The 19102-nt window shown below is 36.3% G+C and overlaps 2 protein-coding genes across 4 annotated transcripts; both read left to right on the top strand.

Moving 5' to 3' along the window:
• Positions 1–261: 261 nt before the first annotated feature.
• LOC121323377 (lysosome-associated membrane glycoprotein 3) lies at positions 262–6477 on the top strand. Of its 3 annotated transcripts, none has more exons than XM_041264409.1 (7): positions 262–430; positions 1433–1508; positions 3384–3715; positions 4040–4159; positions 4650–4725; positions 5372–5542; positions 5709–6477. In XM_041264409.1, exons 1-7 carry the CDS (start codon positions 389–391, stop codon positions 5846–5848), a joined length of 957 nt encoding a protein of 318 aa, XP_041120343.1. In that variant the 5' UTR covers positions 262–388; the 3' UTR covers positions 5849–6477. The 3 variants fall into 3 exon arrangements, with proteins under 3 accessions (XP_041120343.1, XP_041120342.1, XP_041120345.1); XM_041264408.1 differs by having other exon boundaries at positions 266–430; positions 3381–3715; positions 5709–6474; XM_041264411.1 differs by lacking the exon at positions 262–430 and adding an exon at positions 904–952 and having other exon boundaries at positions 3381–3715; positions 5709–6474.
• Positions 6478–7117: 640 nt separating this feature from the next.
• Positions 7118–18869, top strand: LOC121323518 (methylcrotonoyl-CoA carboxylase subunit alpha, mitochondrial-like). The gene is made up of 20 exons (XM_041264618.1): positions 7118–7135; positions 7228–7304; positions 7749–7792; positions 8307–8440; positions 8686–8781; positions 9295–9416; positions 9676–9823; positions 10139–10260; positions 10502–10613; positions 11194–11275; positions 11665–11792; positions 12607–12790; positions 13648–13757; positions 14282–14498; positions 15266–15352; positions 16065–16114; positions 16489–16626; positions 16714–16821; positions 17886–17957; positions 18404–18869. The coding sequence occupies exons 1-20, from the start codon at positions 7133–7135 to the stop codon at positions 18521–18523; spliced, it is 2154 nt and encodes a 717-aa protein (XP_041120552.1). The 5' UTR covers positions 7118–7132; the 3' UTR covers positions 18524–18869.
• Positions 18870–19102: the final 233 nt, after the last annotated feature.

The raw sequence follows: 19102 nt of genomic DNA, 5'->3' as shown, positions 1-19102 counted from the left end.
AAGCAATTTTTGCACTAATAGTTAGTAAGCCTGGCAAATAAGGATATAAGCAGAAACAACACTCAAAAAGCATACAGGGCATTCTTAATAGGATATTTAATAGGATATTAATACAATGTTGCTGATATACAGTACATACATCATTTTACTGTTTATACTCATTCTGAAACATTCTTTTTTAAAAGGGATTTTCTATTTACTCACTTTAATCATTTTTCAAAGTAATGCACCTGATTTAACTTACATGGCCCTTTGGTTGTGCCCTATAAAGTTGTGTTGTTAAAGCTTTAATACATGCGACTCAACTTCCAGCAGTGTATTACTGTTTACTTGATTTAAAATGCCAACCCCTTTACAGCGCAGCCAGAGTCCAACTTCTTGACTTGACATGTCTGGTCCTAAATGTTATCTTCATCCTTTCATGTTTTCAGTGAGTAGCACAGAAGCTTTTTTTTTGTTTTGTTTTACCAGTTTATCTTCATGCAATTACAGTACAGTACTTAAAAAATATTGCTCAAATCAAATTGCTGAAAATAAACCATTTTAAAATTCTGCACAGCTTTAATTAAAAAAAAAAAAAAAAAAAAAAAAAAAAAAACATAAACCCAAAAATTTGAAGGCGTGATTACATTTTGGCTTTCGGTTGTTGCTTTCTAGTTTTATTGCATTACTTGTTCAATTCTTCATAAAAAACGGAGGGAAACTTAAGACTGTATTATAAAAGCTGTTACAAGCTACTATTATAGCAGTCTAGAAGGGTTACTGATTACTGTATGCTAACATTCCAAATAACAGCAATGATTAAGCCAGCTGCTAGTGGACTCTTTTTGTGCTTGTTTACTTTCATCAGAGAATCAAAGTCTGGCTAAGCTGGCTCTGACCTAGCAAACAGTACAAAACTATAGTTTTTACTACAGTTGTATGGGAACCTTAAACATGTAAACAAAAAAATGTCAGTATACTTTGTTATAATGATTTCATATATCTATTGAAGTAATACTGGGATACCAACATTTACAGCACTCTAAGATATACTCCATTTCTTTTAGGGTTGGGTAATAAACATGCTAATGAACATTTGGAATAAATAACTGAGAATCTGGCTCAATGTTTATTAAAACCCAGGCTATTAAAATCCCGAAACTGTGTTTTTGTGTCACATATTTTGATATTTAAGTGTAATAAAAAAAAAAAAAAAAAAAAAAGGACGTGGCCGAGAAATATAGTTACAAATCCTACTGCCTGTGAAAAAGCTGTTTTTTTCTGTATGTGACACAATGATCGATTCAGTTGAAGTGACAAACTTAAAAATAAACCTTAGAACAGCAGATTCTAATCATACATCCTTCTTTTGTGAAATTCTGTAAATTGCCCATGACTTGAACCATATCCTTCTTTGCTTCTTAATTCCTCTTTCATTCTTCACTTACAGAATTTTCTGATCAATGGTATTCAAATACTAATAGACAGTACAATGATGGACCAGCTGTTAATATTTTTATTGTTAGGTAAGTTGCTTTTTTTTAAAACTATATTATCAAATTTAGTTTTTTTTTCTCACATTTTACCTTACATTTTTAAATGTATACCTTTTGTAATTATATATTATATTATATTTGCAGAAAAATGTTTAGACAGTATAATTAAATGTACTTTCACAGTAAACAACGATTTCTCGAAACTCTAAACTAAAAACTACACATATTTTGAACAAGGAACACTATAGACTATTTACGCTGTATATATAATACAAGTTTCCCAAAGCCTGAGATAAAACAAAAACGTTTTTGTTTTTTCCTGAAATGTATGTATATTTGATTCATTTGTGTTTTTGATACAGTACTTATAGATTTTATTAGGAAATACAGTGTAGACACAGCAGTGTGGAAGGGGTGTGGGTAATTCACTGACTAGGAGACAGACAGGTGTACTTGAAAACACCACACAGGTGCCCAGTTTTATTTTCAAACAGTTCTTGCTTTTTCCGGCAGAGGGCACTGTTAACCGTGGGCTGCCTATCAACGATGATAGACAGCACCACGGAAATACCACAGCTGGTACGTGAACAGTAAGTGCACTCGCAGGTGCTCAAAGAAATAATAATGAAAACAGAAGGCGAAAAGAACAATGGAAAATAAAACAGTAATAAAACTACAAATAAAAGGTGCTGCACTCGGCAGCGTTATCCCGGTCGCCGCTACCCGCACGACCCGGATCACCGTCCTACTCTGTAGGCTAACTAGCCTGCTCTTTTACAATACGCCGGGGTCTGCCCAAGGGTTCCCCGCTCTCTCTGTCTCGCTGTGAAACACTCTTTGTTTCGCCTGATTCCCGGTCGTGGATCAGAGCTTCCGCACTCACGGTGCGTCTAAGTGGGCAGACCTGAGGAAACAACGGAGCGTTAATTTATAGGGCTAACAATCTCCCAAGACGCGCCTCTCAGCTATTCAGAGAGGGGGAAAGTCCACACACCCACTTTCCCACCTCCCCGTGTCACTGCCATGACTCACAGGCGGTTGTTGGACGACTGCCGCCCTCTTCCTGCAGCCCGTGAACACGCCAGCAGAGTCAGCACAGATCTCTCCCTGTTACAAGCAGATATTCACCAGCTGCTACATGGATACAAACCAGCAGTTCTAGGAAACAGTTATACAAATATATTCTGTGAGGCTATTATCATAAACAGTTATACAAATATATTCTGTGAGGCTATTATCATAAACAGTTATACAAATATATTCTGTGAGGCTATTATCATAAACAGTTATACAAATATATTCTGTGAGGCTATTATCATGGTTGAATCGTCTTCCCATAAGTGGAAATGTTATTTTATGTAATATGATATACCAAAGTTGTTTCCTCTTATAGGAATTAGTAATGCATGTTATTTTGTGAAGCTTGACAAACTTTGCTGAAACATTTGTCTGCTTGACTTTGTGCTCGATTAGATTAACCCTTTACCCTGGCAGGATAAGCCATAGCTAGATTTTATAATTTCTTTTTTTACAACATTGGAGAATTACCCTGGATTTCATCATCAATCTGTGATTACACCATGTAACAAAATATCACTATTTCCAATGGGAAATCCCATTTTCCTATTGGAAATAGTGATATTTTGAAATATCACTGTCCTGGTCACAAAAGCAGAGTTTGTGGGGAATAATAGCCATTTTCTATACTTCTGAGGCATAAACAATTAGGAAATAACACTTACTACCCAGAAACAAAAATTGTGTTACATAGTGTTACCCCAGGATTACCCGTGTACGAGGTTCTGCTGTATAATTGTTATTTTCTGTGTTATTTCAGTAGTGATTTTTCTTTTCTTTAAACCTGAACCTAATTTATTGTGTTACTTTCTTGTCAATTGGCAGTAGAAATGTCTGTGTATACAGCAAGTCCATTGAGTTCCCCAAACAACCACACAACACCAGTACCAGGCTATACTACCACAGTGGCTAACCATTCTACCGAATCACAAGCCGTCCATACAACTACCCAATCAGCTAACCAGACAACGGCATCAGGAACCCATCACAAAACTGCTTCATCCAACAGGACAAAACCCACCCTCATTCCAGTTGGTCCAACTCTTTCACCAAAATCTTCAACACCTACAACTGGAAATTACACAATAACCAACAACAACACCGGTACTGTGTGTATACAGGCACTTATGGGAATACAATTTACTGTGACAAGGAATCAGGTACTGTGTGTTTAGTTTATCAAAAATCACTGACGTGCTCAGTACAGAATAAAGGAAGTAAGAATGACTCAAGCCGAGATTTGGTCATGTGTTTATTTTAGGTTTAGTGTTGCCAGAAGAATTTACTAAACTAATTTATGTCCTGGAACCATTACAAGCATTTAAAGGACCAAAACACAATTTTCAATAAAAATTGAAAAAGAGATATATATTTTTTCGGCACTTAACTGAACTTAAGGGTAACAAAAAGCCACTGCAAGAAACAGTAATTTTCCAGATTTTTTTTTTTTTAACAGTATAAAAATACGATTCTTTGTTCAACAGGGAAAATCCTATTTCAACATTAACCCTAATTCTACAGAAGCAAAGGGACTGTGTGGAGAAAACAGGTCCTGGTTTAATTTAAATTTTAGTGGAGGGTTTGTCAACTTCACATTTGTCAAGGTGGGTATACTGTATTACAACAATACAATATTTACAAAAACGCAGCCAGACAACAATGAATCTGTTCCATTTTTTAAAGCCGCACAACATAATACCAGCTACGGTTTGACAGCCAGCATTGACCTAACTATTATGCATCTATTAAGACAGTACTTGAGGCAAATATAAAACTCAATAACAAATATATATTTTAAAAACCCTCTAATATTATGGGTCCCCATTAAGTCAAACACCTACCTGATCCACACACTCACTTTCTTCACTGCACAGTGGATGATTACAGATTGGGTGAGGTGTGGTTCTAATATTTGCACAGGAAGTGTACACCATAATTATTTCTCAGCCCAAAGAAGGAGACCTTCCCATATCTAGCAAATTAAAATAATGTGAACTTAGAAGTAGACGCTCACTTAAAGAAAAGTTTTAATAGACATTATCTTCTGCAACTAAATATCCTGTCAACATAATGTAATGTATTTTATTCCCGTAGAATGAAGGTATATATTATGTTGATGAAATTGAAGTCACTCTACTGTCATCAGCCATTGGTAAAGAGACACAGATGAGTAAGTATGAATATTTTAAAACATTCTTACAATATTTGAACAATAAAACTGTGAAAACATTGAATACTAATGAACCTGAAGTTGCAAGCAAAATTTTGGGGGTTGAAGTAGATTATTCTCTATATGAAAAGCTGCAGTGTTAACTGTTTTAAAAGATATTTGTCGCACGTTTCCTTAATTTGTATTTTGTATAATGTTCTATTATTTAAAAAGGACTATTTTCCCTCTGCATTTTCCAGAATCTTTTTCAAACTGTACTGCAGGCTGGTAACCAGGCAACAAGTACAATTACAGTGGCTGTATTATTAAAATCGAATAGTAAACTAGGACCAAAAACTGTATTTGTGTGCATACCGGTACTTTATATAATTCTATGTAGAGTATGAATGCTCCTTAAAGACCAGGCTCTTCCCTTATAGAGGTTTTCCATGGCATTTTTGCAGTTTACCCATGCTTTTCCCATGGTTATACTTTGCATTTGTCTTAGTTTAACCTGGTTTGCAATGCTTATAAATATGCTTTACCATACCTTGCTAAACTTTACAATGCTTACCTATGCTTTATTACACTTTGCTCTGCTTTTACTCTGGCAGACTTTCATAAGGGTTGAATACATTTTTTTTTTTGTTTATTGAATTTACTTTAGGTAAAGACTATCATGGCCATCTAATCGACAGAAAACTGTTTAAAGCAGCAGTGGGTCGATCCTTCAAATGCACAAACCAGCAGGAAGTGTCTCTCAAGTGTGATTTCAATCTTTATATTGTAAATACTCAGTTCCAGGCATTTAATATCACCAATGGCCAGTTTGGTAAAGGTAGGTGCACATGTAATCTGGAAGTAGTTTTTTTTTAAAATTTTATTTAATTAAATGTGGACTCTCCTGCTGAAAGATAACTTTACATCTTGTGTTGCATTGTGTATTTGTTTTGTTTTGCTTGTATTGCATACTTCTAACATGTCAACTTTGGATGTGGTTTCAGTGCAAGAATGCTTGGCTGATATGAATGAAAGAAAAATTCCCATTGTATTGGGAGTCTCTGTGGCTGGATTGTGCCTGATTATCCTTGTGACTTGTTTGCTGGCCTGGCAACAAGCTCCAGGAGGCTATGAAAGGATCTAAGATCAATTTCATCATTGTTCAAGAGGAGAGGGAAAGATACTCATTTACCAGTCAGATGCAATACAAAATCCACTCTACTGGTACCAAAACAGTATTGAAACAATTCAACTTACCATTTAATTTAAGCAGCGGTACATCATTTAATGAATTTATCTGTGTGAAACATATTGCTGGGCCAAGTGAATCATTGTGGTTTTTGGTCTTTGTTAATCCTCGGGCTTGCTTTGTTATTTTGGATGTATGCTTTTTTTTTTTTTTTTTAACATATAATTCTGGTTGTATTTGTATGTTGTAATTGGGATGCTGGAAATTTTAAAAGTGAAATTATAGATCCGCTTCACATGGCTATTAAATCATTTATTTTACCAAATGTATTCTTCTTGATTCTTGTTGCTTAGATCTGCGTGTGTATTATTTTCTGTTTCGGCATATTTACCAACCAGATATACCTGGAAGCTAGACATCCTGAGAGCTCCATTGGGGTTGCATTGGTGCTTAAAACTACCTAAAGAGTCACCAGGATGTGATGACTTACACAGAAATTGAATCTAAAGTACAGTATAAGAAAAATACTTCACATCCATATCAAGTTCATTGATAACAGAATGTCAAACGTTTTAAATTAATAAAACTGTTTACTGTGCTGTTGTTGATGTTGTTGTTGTTGTTTTCTTATGCAACGAGATTAATTAAACTAACACCATATTATGATAGACATCGTTACGGTACATCCATGATGCTTCCGGACCCTGCTGGTCATTTTGTGCTATACTTTGCATGTGAATAGTCTGAGAAGGTACAATACTGGTAAATTCCCCTTTCACATGTTTTTTAAATGAAAGATAAAAGACAGAAGATCAGAAAAGGACCTCGTCTAGCCAATGATTAAAATTAATTTTACAGTTTTGACCAATAGTTTTCAAGAGGCCTGCTGAATAATAATCTGGTTAAATTGACTAATGTAAGCAAATATATTTAATGTAGGTATTCCCGTTACTGTACTGCATTTCTTCACTTTCAAACACCCAATAAGTAAAGAAAGGATAGTGTCCTACCTTTAGGACCGAGGAGACATAATTACCTAACATTACAGATTGGCTGAAGAGTTACCACCCATTCATATTTTTTCGATTCCATTGGTCTATTCAACACATGCACGTGTACGGGTTGCGATAAGGATCAAAAGCAAATAACAAACTTTTTTTTTTTTTTTTTTAAATCACAATCGTACCATATAGTGTTTTTGAGAATTTTTGCATATAATATAACCGCCGTGGGATACAAATGGTATGCCAAGATATAAACAATTAATAATGAACACTTTTTAATGGTTCGAATTTCGCGGACTGTTTAATGTTTGTGGTCGGTCTGTGTTGCAGTTTACTGACAGCGTTAACATGGCTGCTTTCCTACTGAAGGTTCAGAGCTGGCAGCGAGTAAGGGCAGTGCTGCAACAGTAAGTGAGGTTAACGTGTATATCAAAATGTCTAAAATAAAGTTGGTGGACAGTCTAGTTCTTCGCACGGTTTATGTGCTGGTTGATTAGTTTAACAAACCTGGTATAGAGTTGTAGCCCATGGGCATTATGTAAACAATGGATTGCCTTAACCTTGACGGTAAGTGTTGTTAAATTAAGATAGGATGCAGTTGAGTATATTGACGTGTATAGTGACTGCTTTTTGTGTCTGTGATAAATAATGACGTAATTTAACTTATAGTTATTTTAAAACTGTATAAGATCAGTTACATGTATCTCATCTATGTGTTATTTCTTTAACTAAAAACAATAATGTCGATGTTTTTGCTATTGTCTCTACTTTCAATGGTTGTATAAAATGCCATATTCTAGCTGCATTTCTTTACCCAGTTTGAAAATTATTTTCTTTTATTTCGTTTTCAGGAAATGGCTATGGACCAACGGGCCAGTGAGATGTTCATCTCAAGGTGATGAACTTTAGAATGTCAAAAATCATCAGCTTTGTTAATCAACAGAGACACCAAACCTAGTCGACTTTTACATGGCTAATTTTGTTTAGCACTTTGACACTACCACACAGAATTAAAGGACTTTGGCAAATTAAGTTCAGTGCCACACATTGGAAAGTTTCAGTGATAAAGTTAATTACACTGTTCGTTTTGAATCTGCTATACCATTTTTGTGAATACATTGCATGGTTTATACAAAAAGGCAAGCTATCCCCTCTTAAAACAGAAATGCTTAAATAATTTACCACAGGAGACTAGATGTCAACTTATGTGTGTGTGTGTGTGTGTGTGTGTGTGTGTGTGTGTATATATCTGTATTGGTTAATATATATATATGTATATATATATATATATATATATATATATATATAAATGATAAGACCTTTAAAACTGAGGCTCTGTTATTATAGGAAATATTCGGTCATGGTTTTACTATGGTGTTTTATTGAGATTGGTCATTCATGTGTTGCAGGGCGGATCGAGAAAGTCCTTATTGCAAACCGAGGGGAGATTGCATGCCGTGTGATGCGAACGGCTAAGAAAATGGGTGTTCGTTCAGTGGCCGTCTACAGTGATGCAGACAGGCACTCCATGCACGTCGCAATGGTAAGCAAAAAAAAAACGTGCTAAACCATTAGCAAAGTGTGCATTTTAGGGAGCCTTTGTATGCAACACTTCACTATAATTCTAAACCTATGACAGGTTACATTAAAACAAATTCACATTGTGCAACTTAACAAAGAGTAAGCTAGCATATTATCTGTGTAGATACTGTATATCCAGCCAAAACACCACTATAAAGATTTTTTAATGTGGTTAGGTTACTAGAAACCTTATTCTGTGTGTCCCAGGCAGATGAAGCTTATCACATTGGACCTGCTTCGTCCCAGCAGAGCTACCTGTCCATGGAAAAGATAATGAGAGTCGCCAAAGCATCAAGTGCACAGGTATTTGTTATGTTTAACAGTGGGCTAATTCAGCTAGTACTATACCTTCGCTCCATTTAAAAACTGTTGTGCTGTTGTAGAATAGTACTGTATCAAAGTACCGGAGGACACACGTTGTTAGCCTAAAAGTAATTGGCTATTCTAAATTGGGAGAAAATTATAAAAAAAACAATTGGCGACTACTAAATAAAAAAACTTAAAAGTAAAAAAATAAAAGCCCAGGTGGATTTGCAGTTGCTTCTCTTCATTTCACTACAGCTGTACTGAGAATAAATGTACTTTAGTAACCACTTTCATACTAAAGTACCAGCACTATGAGTGCAGCTGTTATGGTTTTCACTGTAGATTTCCGTTGTCTCACCATACATTTTATATTAGGAATGTATGTAAATCATCACTTTGAGAATTAATAGATATAGGAGGGAAATGATAGTTTATTATAGATTAATAGCGCACTAATGATTGCCAAAAAGATTTGTTCCATATATCATTGGTCTTCTCTTTTGCCTATAGGCTATCCACCCAGGATATGGATTTCTGTCTGAAAACACTGAATTCGCAGAACTGTGTAAACAAGAAGGAATAATTTTTATTGGCCCTCCGTCTTCAGCCATTCGAGACATGGGTATAAAAAGGTATGAAAAAAAAACCCACATGAGAATTGACATGTATTTTCTATTTGTAGAGTGTGTGGCTCAATTGGTACTCCAGATTACTGACATTAAAACTGAATGCTTTTGACTTAGAACAATGTAATGTGTTTCTATTTTGTATTACTGGTGTTAAATGTTATTGTGCTCTTATCTACAATACTCAGCAATTCTATAATAACAATGCAGTAATATATTCAAACCCTTTTTGTTTTTTTGAAAATGATTACTGTTTATATAACAGTACATCAAAACACATCATGGCAGCTGCAGGCGTTCCTATAATTGAAGGTTACCATGGCGATGACCAGTCAGACCGGAAACTGAAGGAAGAGGCTGGAAGGATTGGTTTTCCTGTGATGATCAAAGCAGTGCGGGGTGGTGGTGGCAAGGTGAGTGTTTTGCTGGGTGACATCATTCAGTTTAACACTGAACCATTCCAATTCTTTTGGGACGTTGAAGTTTCTGTCTGACACATCCAATAATAACCACATGCAATGTCATACTGGTCTTGTCAGTCACAACTTTTTTGGGAATGAGGGTGAAGCGGTATAATGGACAAGAAATGCCCCTCCACAGTCAGTTTACATTCCTAGAGTATTTTTTGGGGGTATCACCACTATGACTTCTCCCCAGTTGCTTCATGTTTGGCTTTCCAGTTGATGGTGATTGTTACTGAGTGGCATGCTGTTGATATTCCTGTGTAGGGAATGCGTATCGCTGGATCAGAGGCAGAGTTCCACGATAAGCTAGAATCCGCCCGCAGGGAAGCACGCAAGTCTTTTAACGATGAAGTCATGCTGGTGGAAAAGTTTGTAGAAAACCCCAGGTACAGTATTTAACAAGATGCACTTTTTTTCCATCATTCATCCTTCTCCCATCACTGTATTTGTACCAATGCAATCCATCACGCAGATACACAATAGCAATACATTATACAATCTTAACCATTTGGGACTCCTGAACCCTGTTATTAGTAATTGTGCTGATTGTAATCATTTGCTTGTCTTTTGGTTTTGATCCTCTTCAGACTTCTGTTTCATCAGTAATCAACCTCTTCTTCCTAATAGACATGTGGAAGTGCAGGTGTTTGGGGACCAGCACGGTAATGCTGTCTACCTGTTTGAAAGAGACTGCAGTGTGCAAAGGAGACATCAGAAAATCATTGAGGAGGCTCCTGGGGTAAGGGGCTTATTGGCAGACATGACAGTTTTATTAACTGTTTTATGACAGTTTTTATTAATCAGCATTGTTCAAGAATACCAGTGCAACAGACTGCAAATTGCATTCTTGTATTAAGCATTTGCATTTGTATTTGCATTTCTAAGCCAGTGTGGGATGGAAAGAAGCATTAACACTAAGCTGACAGAAAGTTATGTTAAACTTGTATTTTATAGACACAGGAAATTACAATATGAAACCATTAGGTGATACCATTATTCAATACAAGCATTCCTATTCAGGGGGAATATTGTGGGAATAAATTGGTAAAATACTGAAATACTGAATACTAATGAACTGCATGCATATAAAAACCAATGTGAACTATGGCCATGTTTTAAATATTCTGAAATGTTTGCCAGCAGTTTTATGGTTTTGCCTGAAAATCTCCCTCAATCTCACCACCATTCGCACTGCTGCCACAGAGATTGCAGAAGCTATACTGTGGAGTTACCAGGAAAACAACTGCTGCTCCATAAATAAGGAGATTGCAGTTTTTCTGTGACAGTAAGAGAAACAGCCACTCCCGTTTCCTCTACAGCCTGGAATCAGTCCGGAGGTTCGTCAGAAGCTGGGTGAGGCTGCGGTCCGAGCTGCTAAAGCTGTCAATTATGTGGGCGCTGGTTAGTAGAAACAGTTATTCAAAAGACATTGGACTAATTCATATTCCAGGAATGTACACATTATTAACTGAAGAATCAATTTGCAATGTTGTTGTGATTATTTAAAACCACACTAAGTTGTCCTTTCATTTCATACATCTAGTCTATTTAATGTTGCAGTAATTTACATAAAAATATTATACAAGTAACCCAGCTTCTCATGGTGGCTTTTGTGATTGGCTTCAAATATCTTTAATATGTTAAAGCTTAAAGGCTTAAACTTGTCTTCTCTCAAAGTTTACCGTTAGGAAATGAAACGGAACCTTTTTTTCCTTTTGATTTTGCTGAGGTATTTGAATCTTTGAATTTACTGACTTGGAGATGAACCAATCTTTAACACTACCTCACAGGTACAGTGGAATTCATCATGGATTGTCAGCACAACTTCTACTTCATGGAGATGAACACCCGCCTGCAGGTGGAACACCCCGTGTCTGAGATGATCACAGGAACAGACCTTGTGGAGTGGCAGCTGAGGGTCAGATTGTTAATAAACATTTAAACATTAATAAATAGTCCTTTATTATATTGTGTTTAAAAGGCTCCTCTGTTTGAGTTGTATATCCCAATAAGGGAAATAGGAATAGGAAAATAAACATTGATGTAGTTAAGCCGTTACAGCACAGTGGAAAATAGGGAACCTTGTCCCAAGCCTTTCCTAAGAACAAAATTCCCAAGATCCACAATTAAAAAAATGTAATTCAATGAAATAAAAAAAATGTCGAGAAACAGTCTGAAAGTTCAACCCTGTTTAGGGTTGCTTATACTGTGTTTCTTCTGAAAAATACTGTAAGCTTATTTGTTGCCACCAGAGGGCACAAGCACTCTCTTATTTGAAACAACAAATAAAAGGAAGAAATTTACTTTGATGCATTATAAGCATCAACAATTTACTTAAAGCCTTCTCTAGTGTTTTCTACTATTATAACAACCTTGACTTGCATAAAGAAGGAAAAACATTGAGTGAAATAGCTTGCATCACTTGATTTTTCAAGGTGTGGTATCCGAAGCATAATCAATAAGTACTGGAGAAACATCATCTGTTATTGACAAACCCAGGACTGGAAGACCCAAAAAGCTGTCTAACAAGGATGAGTGATACTTGAAGATAATATCCTAAAGGAATAGAGGGAAGACAAGCGCTGAATTGACAACAGAACTGTCAGAAAGCACAGGTGTCATCGTCCATCCATCAGCAGTCCATAGCACCTTTAACCATTGTTCCATAGTCCAATTTCTGTGTTCTTGTGCATTTTTTAGCCTTGTAGTTTTTATTAATTTATTTTGGTCAGGTTGCTGCAGGAGAAAAACTCCCATTGATGCAAGAGGAAGTGGAGCTGAAGGGTCATTCATTTGAGGCTAGAATTTACGCCGAAGATCCCAGCAATGATTTCCTACCTGGAGCTGGGCCGCTGCTCCATCTGTCTACTCCAAGAGGGGACGATTTCATTCGGATTGAGACTGGAGTAAGACAAGGTAAACCGATCGATAAACTCCTACTCATTGAACTCTTTGAGAACAGGATCAACAGAGTAAAATGACTTATACAGTGAAACAAAGCCAGCCTCTGTAGAGTCTAATAACAGCAACACAGTTCTTGATTTCCATATAGTGTGAGAACCTTTTGAAGGAAAGCTCACGTCAATCTGTCACATTTTATATACACACACACACACACACATATATATATGCTGTCTGCTAATTGCAGGCAGGTGATAATGATTACAGGCTGGAGCCAGGTGAACCCCATCCTGGCTTCCTTCCGTGGCATTCTAGTCCTGCAGCTCCTTCCTTGGACTAAAATTTTTCTTCTTTCTCCCCCTGTTCTGTCATTAATTTATTTATATATATACACACATATATATAATGATGAAAGCTTCTAGGAATGTTTAGGTAACGTTTGCTTAGTTGAATGCAGCTCTGTTGTGGGGGGGTGGAGTGGGGTGGTGGTGTATTAGGAACAGTTACTGTTGCTAAGCGCTGATAAGAGTGCTGACAATAAAAGTGACAGATGCTCTGAAGCCTAGGGCCTGTGTTATCAGTGGAACTGTGACTCCAATTTAAAAGCCTGTCTGAAGACTACCTTTGTTAAAAAATGTAATTAAAGGAATCTTCTGTATGTGTGTGATTCCTGCCTTCCTCCTTGACAACTTGTACATGCTGTCACAGGGGTGTTATAGTTATGATTATGTCTAATATTAAAAGGGTAACAACAGTTTTTATTTATTGTATTTATTTTCCTTTTAAACCCCTTTTGAATTCACACAAAGGCTTAGTTTATGTGGTTCCTTATCTCTTTGGTTTACATTTAAGTTGGATTTCTTGGTCCCCAGGTGATGAGGTGTCTGTACACTATGACCCAATGATTGCTAAGTTAGTGGTCTGGGGAGAGGATCGCTCTGCAGCTTTGAAAAAGCTGAGATACTGTCTGCGCCAATACAATGTAAGTACTTTCAATTGGACACACTTTAACAGCATCAAGCTTTTGGTTCATTTCTTTATCAGCTGATGCATTCACAACAGATCTGTTCCCATTACTTTTTATATTAGCTTTGTATTCTCAATAGAGAGTGAAGATTTTATAATCAATAAACCTACAGAAAACCATATTATGTACTGAAAGTCTGCCGAGGAAAACAATCACATTATCAAGGGGAAGGTTAAAAAAAAAAAAAAAAAAAACTTAATAAAATGACATTTGTAGCTACATGCCCTTTTAAAAAAGGAGTCTGTTTGATTTATGAAGCCTAATTTTAAATCTCATAGCTTTCTGTCTGTCTGCTTTAACAAAACAAACACATTATTTGCCCAAACAAAGATAAATCCATATATCTCAATGACCAAAAATGAGGTAGATTTGCAAGTGTCTGGAAAATAACAGGTATGTTTTTGAACATGTCTGGCTTGGACAGATCCTAGGTGATTTTGGTTGCTGCTTAATTCAGCTCTTTATTCCTGTCTTCATAGATTGTAGGCCTCAGCACCAACATTGATTTTCTGCTGAGTCTGTCTAGGCACCCAGAGTTTGAGGCTGGCAATGTGCACACCAGCTTCATCCCTCAGCATTACACTGAGCTCTTTCCAGCCCCCAAGACCACATCTAAGGAAGCGTTGTGTCAGGCTGCTTTGGGGCTGATACTGAGGGAGAAAACCATGACAAGTAACTTCATCACACATTCAGACGGTATGAGCCTGGTGGTTTGAGCTTTATTTATATGGTGCTGCCTCTTGTGTGCAAATAAATCTGCTCACAGTCTTACAGCTGAAATAAGTAGCACCATAAACTTTTATGGTGAGATTTCATTTCCAGAGACACTGTAAATCTGTATACAGGTCTAGGGGAAAAATAACTCCACTCAAAACAACAGACCAGAAATCAAATCCAATATACTCACATGTATATGTATGTGTGTTTAATCATAAGAAACTGAAACTGTTTATTTAGAAGTTTCTTTAGTGCTGAACGAGTTAAATGAAGAGCTTATTTATTGACATACTGGCAGTTTGATTGCATAACCCCATAGAATAAGGATATAACATCATAAAGCTATGTTGTATTTTTATTTTTATATATATATATATATATATATATATATATATATAGATATATAGATATATATAAACTGAATTTTCCCCCTAAGTGGATGGCTAATATCATTGTTACAGCTTTTGCATTTGGACAGACAATGGTCCTTATTATCCAGATGCTGGTATGCAGAAGAAGGTGTTTTTATTATTGGAGATTATTGTTCATTCCAGAGTCTTACAGACTAAAGAGATGGAATATTACAGTCTTGTCTTTTTGGTTAGAGATTGTGTAATTCATACAATATTTGAGCAAAGAGAGTTTAAAGTGGCCTGAGGGTATCCTCAAGTACAGCATTGTTTTAAAAGCTGAGTATTGTATGTTATTCTAGCTGCTAAAATCTGATTCTGTATTTTCTTTTCCAGACCGATACTCTCCATTCGCTTTAAGTAACGGAAGGAGGGTAAACATTTTATACACCCGAAACCTGACACTGCTGGATGGAGAAAATAGTAAGTGTTAGACCCCAAACAACAACAGACATGATCACTGTACACATTCCATTACCGCAACAAGTGCCAGAGCAGTTCACAGACCCTGAAGATATGTGATTCCCAGTACTCTCATCGCAGCTTGCTGTACATTTCTGACGCTTCTCGTGTTCTTTCACAGCTGATCTCGTCTGACTCGTTTTTTGGTGTGCTTTGTTGTATTTTCATGTCAGTAGATGGGCTATTGAAATTGAATAGCCAATTGAAAAACCTAATTTGAAAGACAGCTTTTAGACTTCTGTTATCTTTATTTACTCCAGAACTTCACATGGCTAAAGCCAATTTTAGATATGTAATGATATTGTGTGCAATGACATTCAAGCAAAGGGACCTGTTTGAACTTGAATGTGATCTTCCATATCATTGATTACGTTTAGGTGTTATGCAGACATGCTTGCAGCTCATGTAGCACTTTAAAATGCATTAATATGGTGAAGTTTGTTTCTGTGGAAGCTTGTGACTCTTATAAAATGAGAATGCCTTTGTGGATTGATTTGAAAAATGTATATCTCATCGTAACTGTGGCATGAAAGAAGCAGAGTTGTAGATTTCTAGAACAAAATGTGGTCCCAAACCTGTTTAATGAAGTGGAATGTTCCCTTGTGTAGGAAATAAACTGCAGAATCAGCAATCTGAAATGCTATGCTGTTAAAATCAAAACTTTTTTTCACAGAGATTGAAGTAGCTGTTTGCTACAGTCAAGATGGGACTTACAGAATGGAGGTAAATTAATTTGCAATTCTGATTTGATTCTCCACATTTTGTTCAGGTTTACAGTTTGAATGTATAGTTTCCCGAAACATTTCGTTCTTGGCACTGTTTGTTGTGGGTGAAGTTGAAGTAGTGTCTTATTATTGTGCAGTTAACTTTGTTATTTGTAGTACATTCTCTTCACTTGGATAAGTATCTGAAGCTACAGCACAATAGATAAGCCCTCTCTTCCACTTTTGCATACTCTAAAGAAATTAGAATTTGGAATTTCTGTTTATAGCACAAAGTTAAAAAGCTGTCTAGTTTTATTTGGAATTGGGTGAAGAAATGGTTTGGGCACTATTGTTTTTAAAAACAGCAAACCCTATTATCATTTTCATCTTCAGATTGACGGAGAGGTGTTCCAGGTATCTGGTGATTTGATCCATGAAGACCAAGCTTCATACCTGAGATGCTCAATAAACGGAGTTGCGTCCAAGCCTAAGCTGGTCATCCTGGATAACGCTGTCCACTTGTTTTCCATGGTAAACTATTTTGTTGGTTGCGTTGCATTTCTAGAACATGACAAACTGCCTTTGCTTTATGTTCATCATTCCTTGTTGTTTCACTAGGAGGGCCATGCTGAGGTGGCTTTACCTGTGCCCAAGTTCTTGGCTGGTGTTAGTACCACCGCAGCACAGGGTGGGACCGTGGCACCCATGACAGGAACCATTGAAAAGGTAGGTTTCATTTCCTAAATGCCCTACAGAACCCAATATCTAAAGCCTCTATGCGGTGTAGGATTGTCTTTGCAGTAAAAACATATTTAAACAAGTATTCTTTCATTTTGTACATTTATTTCAGATATTATTTATGCATTGGTGACTTGACTTATGATTACTGCTTCAGAGGTGATTTACTAAAAGCTGCAAAGTTTAAAGATAGGTCTGTCTGATCAGTAATGCAAAGTCATATTTTTTTTTTTTTTATATTTTTTTTATCTCAAGTTTGGCACAATCTGTAACCTATCTTAGACAAAATCTTACTATATACTGCCCTGCACCTTTCAGTTAGTCTTGCACTCAGTCCTGTATTGACCCTAAGAAAGATGCTTTGCTGATAGCTGCTATGTTTCTTTCTGTCTGTACAGTATTGGGGGCTTCCAGCTCCCCTGTAGAGGATATTACAGTACGTGGACCCCCGGTTCAAGGTTGCACAGCCATCAGTTTTTGTTTTAGTCTTTTATTTTAGTCCAACTCCAGTGGTATAAGCTGCGGTTCTATTCTGGATTGAATTTATCGTTGTCTCCTGGGCACCTTGGCTGGAATACGAATCTGTCAACTGTAACTTCAGATTTATCATTACAGTATTAGATCAGTCATTGTCACCATTCACTGTGAGGCTACTCAATATTGTCTTTTCCGCACAGTGTACTCCTGACTGATGGACCAGATTACCTTACCTAATGTTTAGCTTCTACGCAAATTACTTCTATGTAATCCCACGTATTTGTCTTGTACAATGTTAATCTGTTGCTGAACATGGTGAGGGACAATGCCGCTGGCTAGCCAGGTACGATTCTGGCAGTTGCTAGAAACAAACTTGTTGTGGTAACTATCTGGAGAACAGGTTTATAATGAAACTTGCTTAAGCCAGTTATTGAGAGGGTCAGAATCTGGGGTAATAACCCTTTTATACTTCACATTACTGTGGCAGTTTTCATTTTCATGAATTCTGTAATTTCTAGCTGTGGTGGTGGATGTTTGATACTGACACACTCATTTTAGTTTTTTTGTTTTTTCAGGTATTCGTGAAGGCAGGTGATAAAGTACAGATTGGAGATCCCTTAATGATCATGCTAGCAATGAAGATGGAGGTAAGAAGATAATTAATAAAATCTTATAGGTAAAGATGTTTTTTGAGGATTTTCTCAGTTCTGAGTTTCATGAATGGCACACTTGATTTATGCTTTAACAAAACATTCCTTGAAACAGTTTTGTGAATAGGGAAAAGTCTCTGTAGATCTTTATCACACATCATCCTACATGCATAAAATTAATCTCAAAAGTTAGCATGGTAACCCACTTTCGCCCTACCTCGCTGTCTTCTGTAATACTGATGAGGCTTTCATGTGTTTTCATGGAATGAAAAATGTATGATTATTAGCTTTTTGCCCCAAGAGAATAATTATTACATTTATTTTTCCTAAGAAATCTAAGCATACTGACACCCTGTTATTTTTTTCTGATTTGCACGGTAATGTAAATATGTATCATCACGCCCTAATTCTGTTCTGAGCCCCTCATGTTTTCCTGTTCACAGCATACTATCCGGGCACCGAAAGCTGGAGTCATCAAGAGAGTTTTCTTCAAAGAAGGTTCTCAGGCCAACAGGCATTCACCTCTAGTTGAACTGGAGGAAGAGCAAGCCAGCTCTGAATGAGCTATTGTGTGTAGACTCAGAGGTTTTAAAGCTGCATTAATGGGTAATGGGGGTGGAATATGTAATAATATAGTAATGGTGACTAGTGTTTTGAATCCAAATGGACAACTTGGACCTTTTCGAAAATAATGGAATCCACTTTGGATGAAAAAATGCCTTGTACAGACTTATAATTGCTTGAAAAAACTAAAACTAAATATTTATATTTATTATTCTGTGTCAGATATATTTATGATGGAGTTTCCATATGCAGCAGGACCTAATTTGATATTACAGTATCTAATAATGCCAGTATAGTAGATATGAACCTATATTTCTATATTCAAAATATATTCAAATCACAGTATATTTGATTTGGCTTATGTTTTGTAATTACAATATGTTGATGTACAGCACATATTTATTTAACAAAGTGGTCATCAGGAAGTCAAAGACATTTTATTTGTGTTGCACATTAAAACCTGAAAAGGTACATCACATACATTAGATACAGGAGATTGACACGGTGCTTAATACAATCAAACAGTTTAAATCTGTCATAGATCTATTATGCAATTCAAAAACAAGCCTCCATAGATA

This window comes from Polyodon spathula, chromosome 11, assembly GCF_017654505.1.
Source record: "Polyodon spathula isolate WHYD16114869_AA chromosome 11, ASM1765450v1, whole genome shotgun sequence".
Taxonomy (NCBI): Eukaryota; Metazoa; Chordata; class Actinopteri; order Acipenseriformes; family Polyodontidae; genus Polyodon; species Polyodon spathula.
Note: the sequence above shows the minus strand (reverse complement) of the source record. Positions and strands in the feature narration are given on the sequence as shown.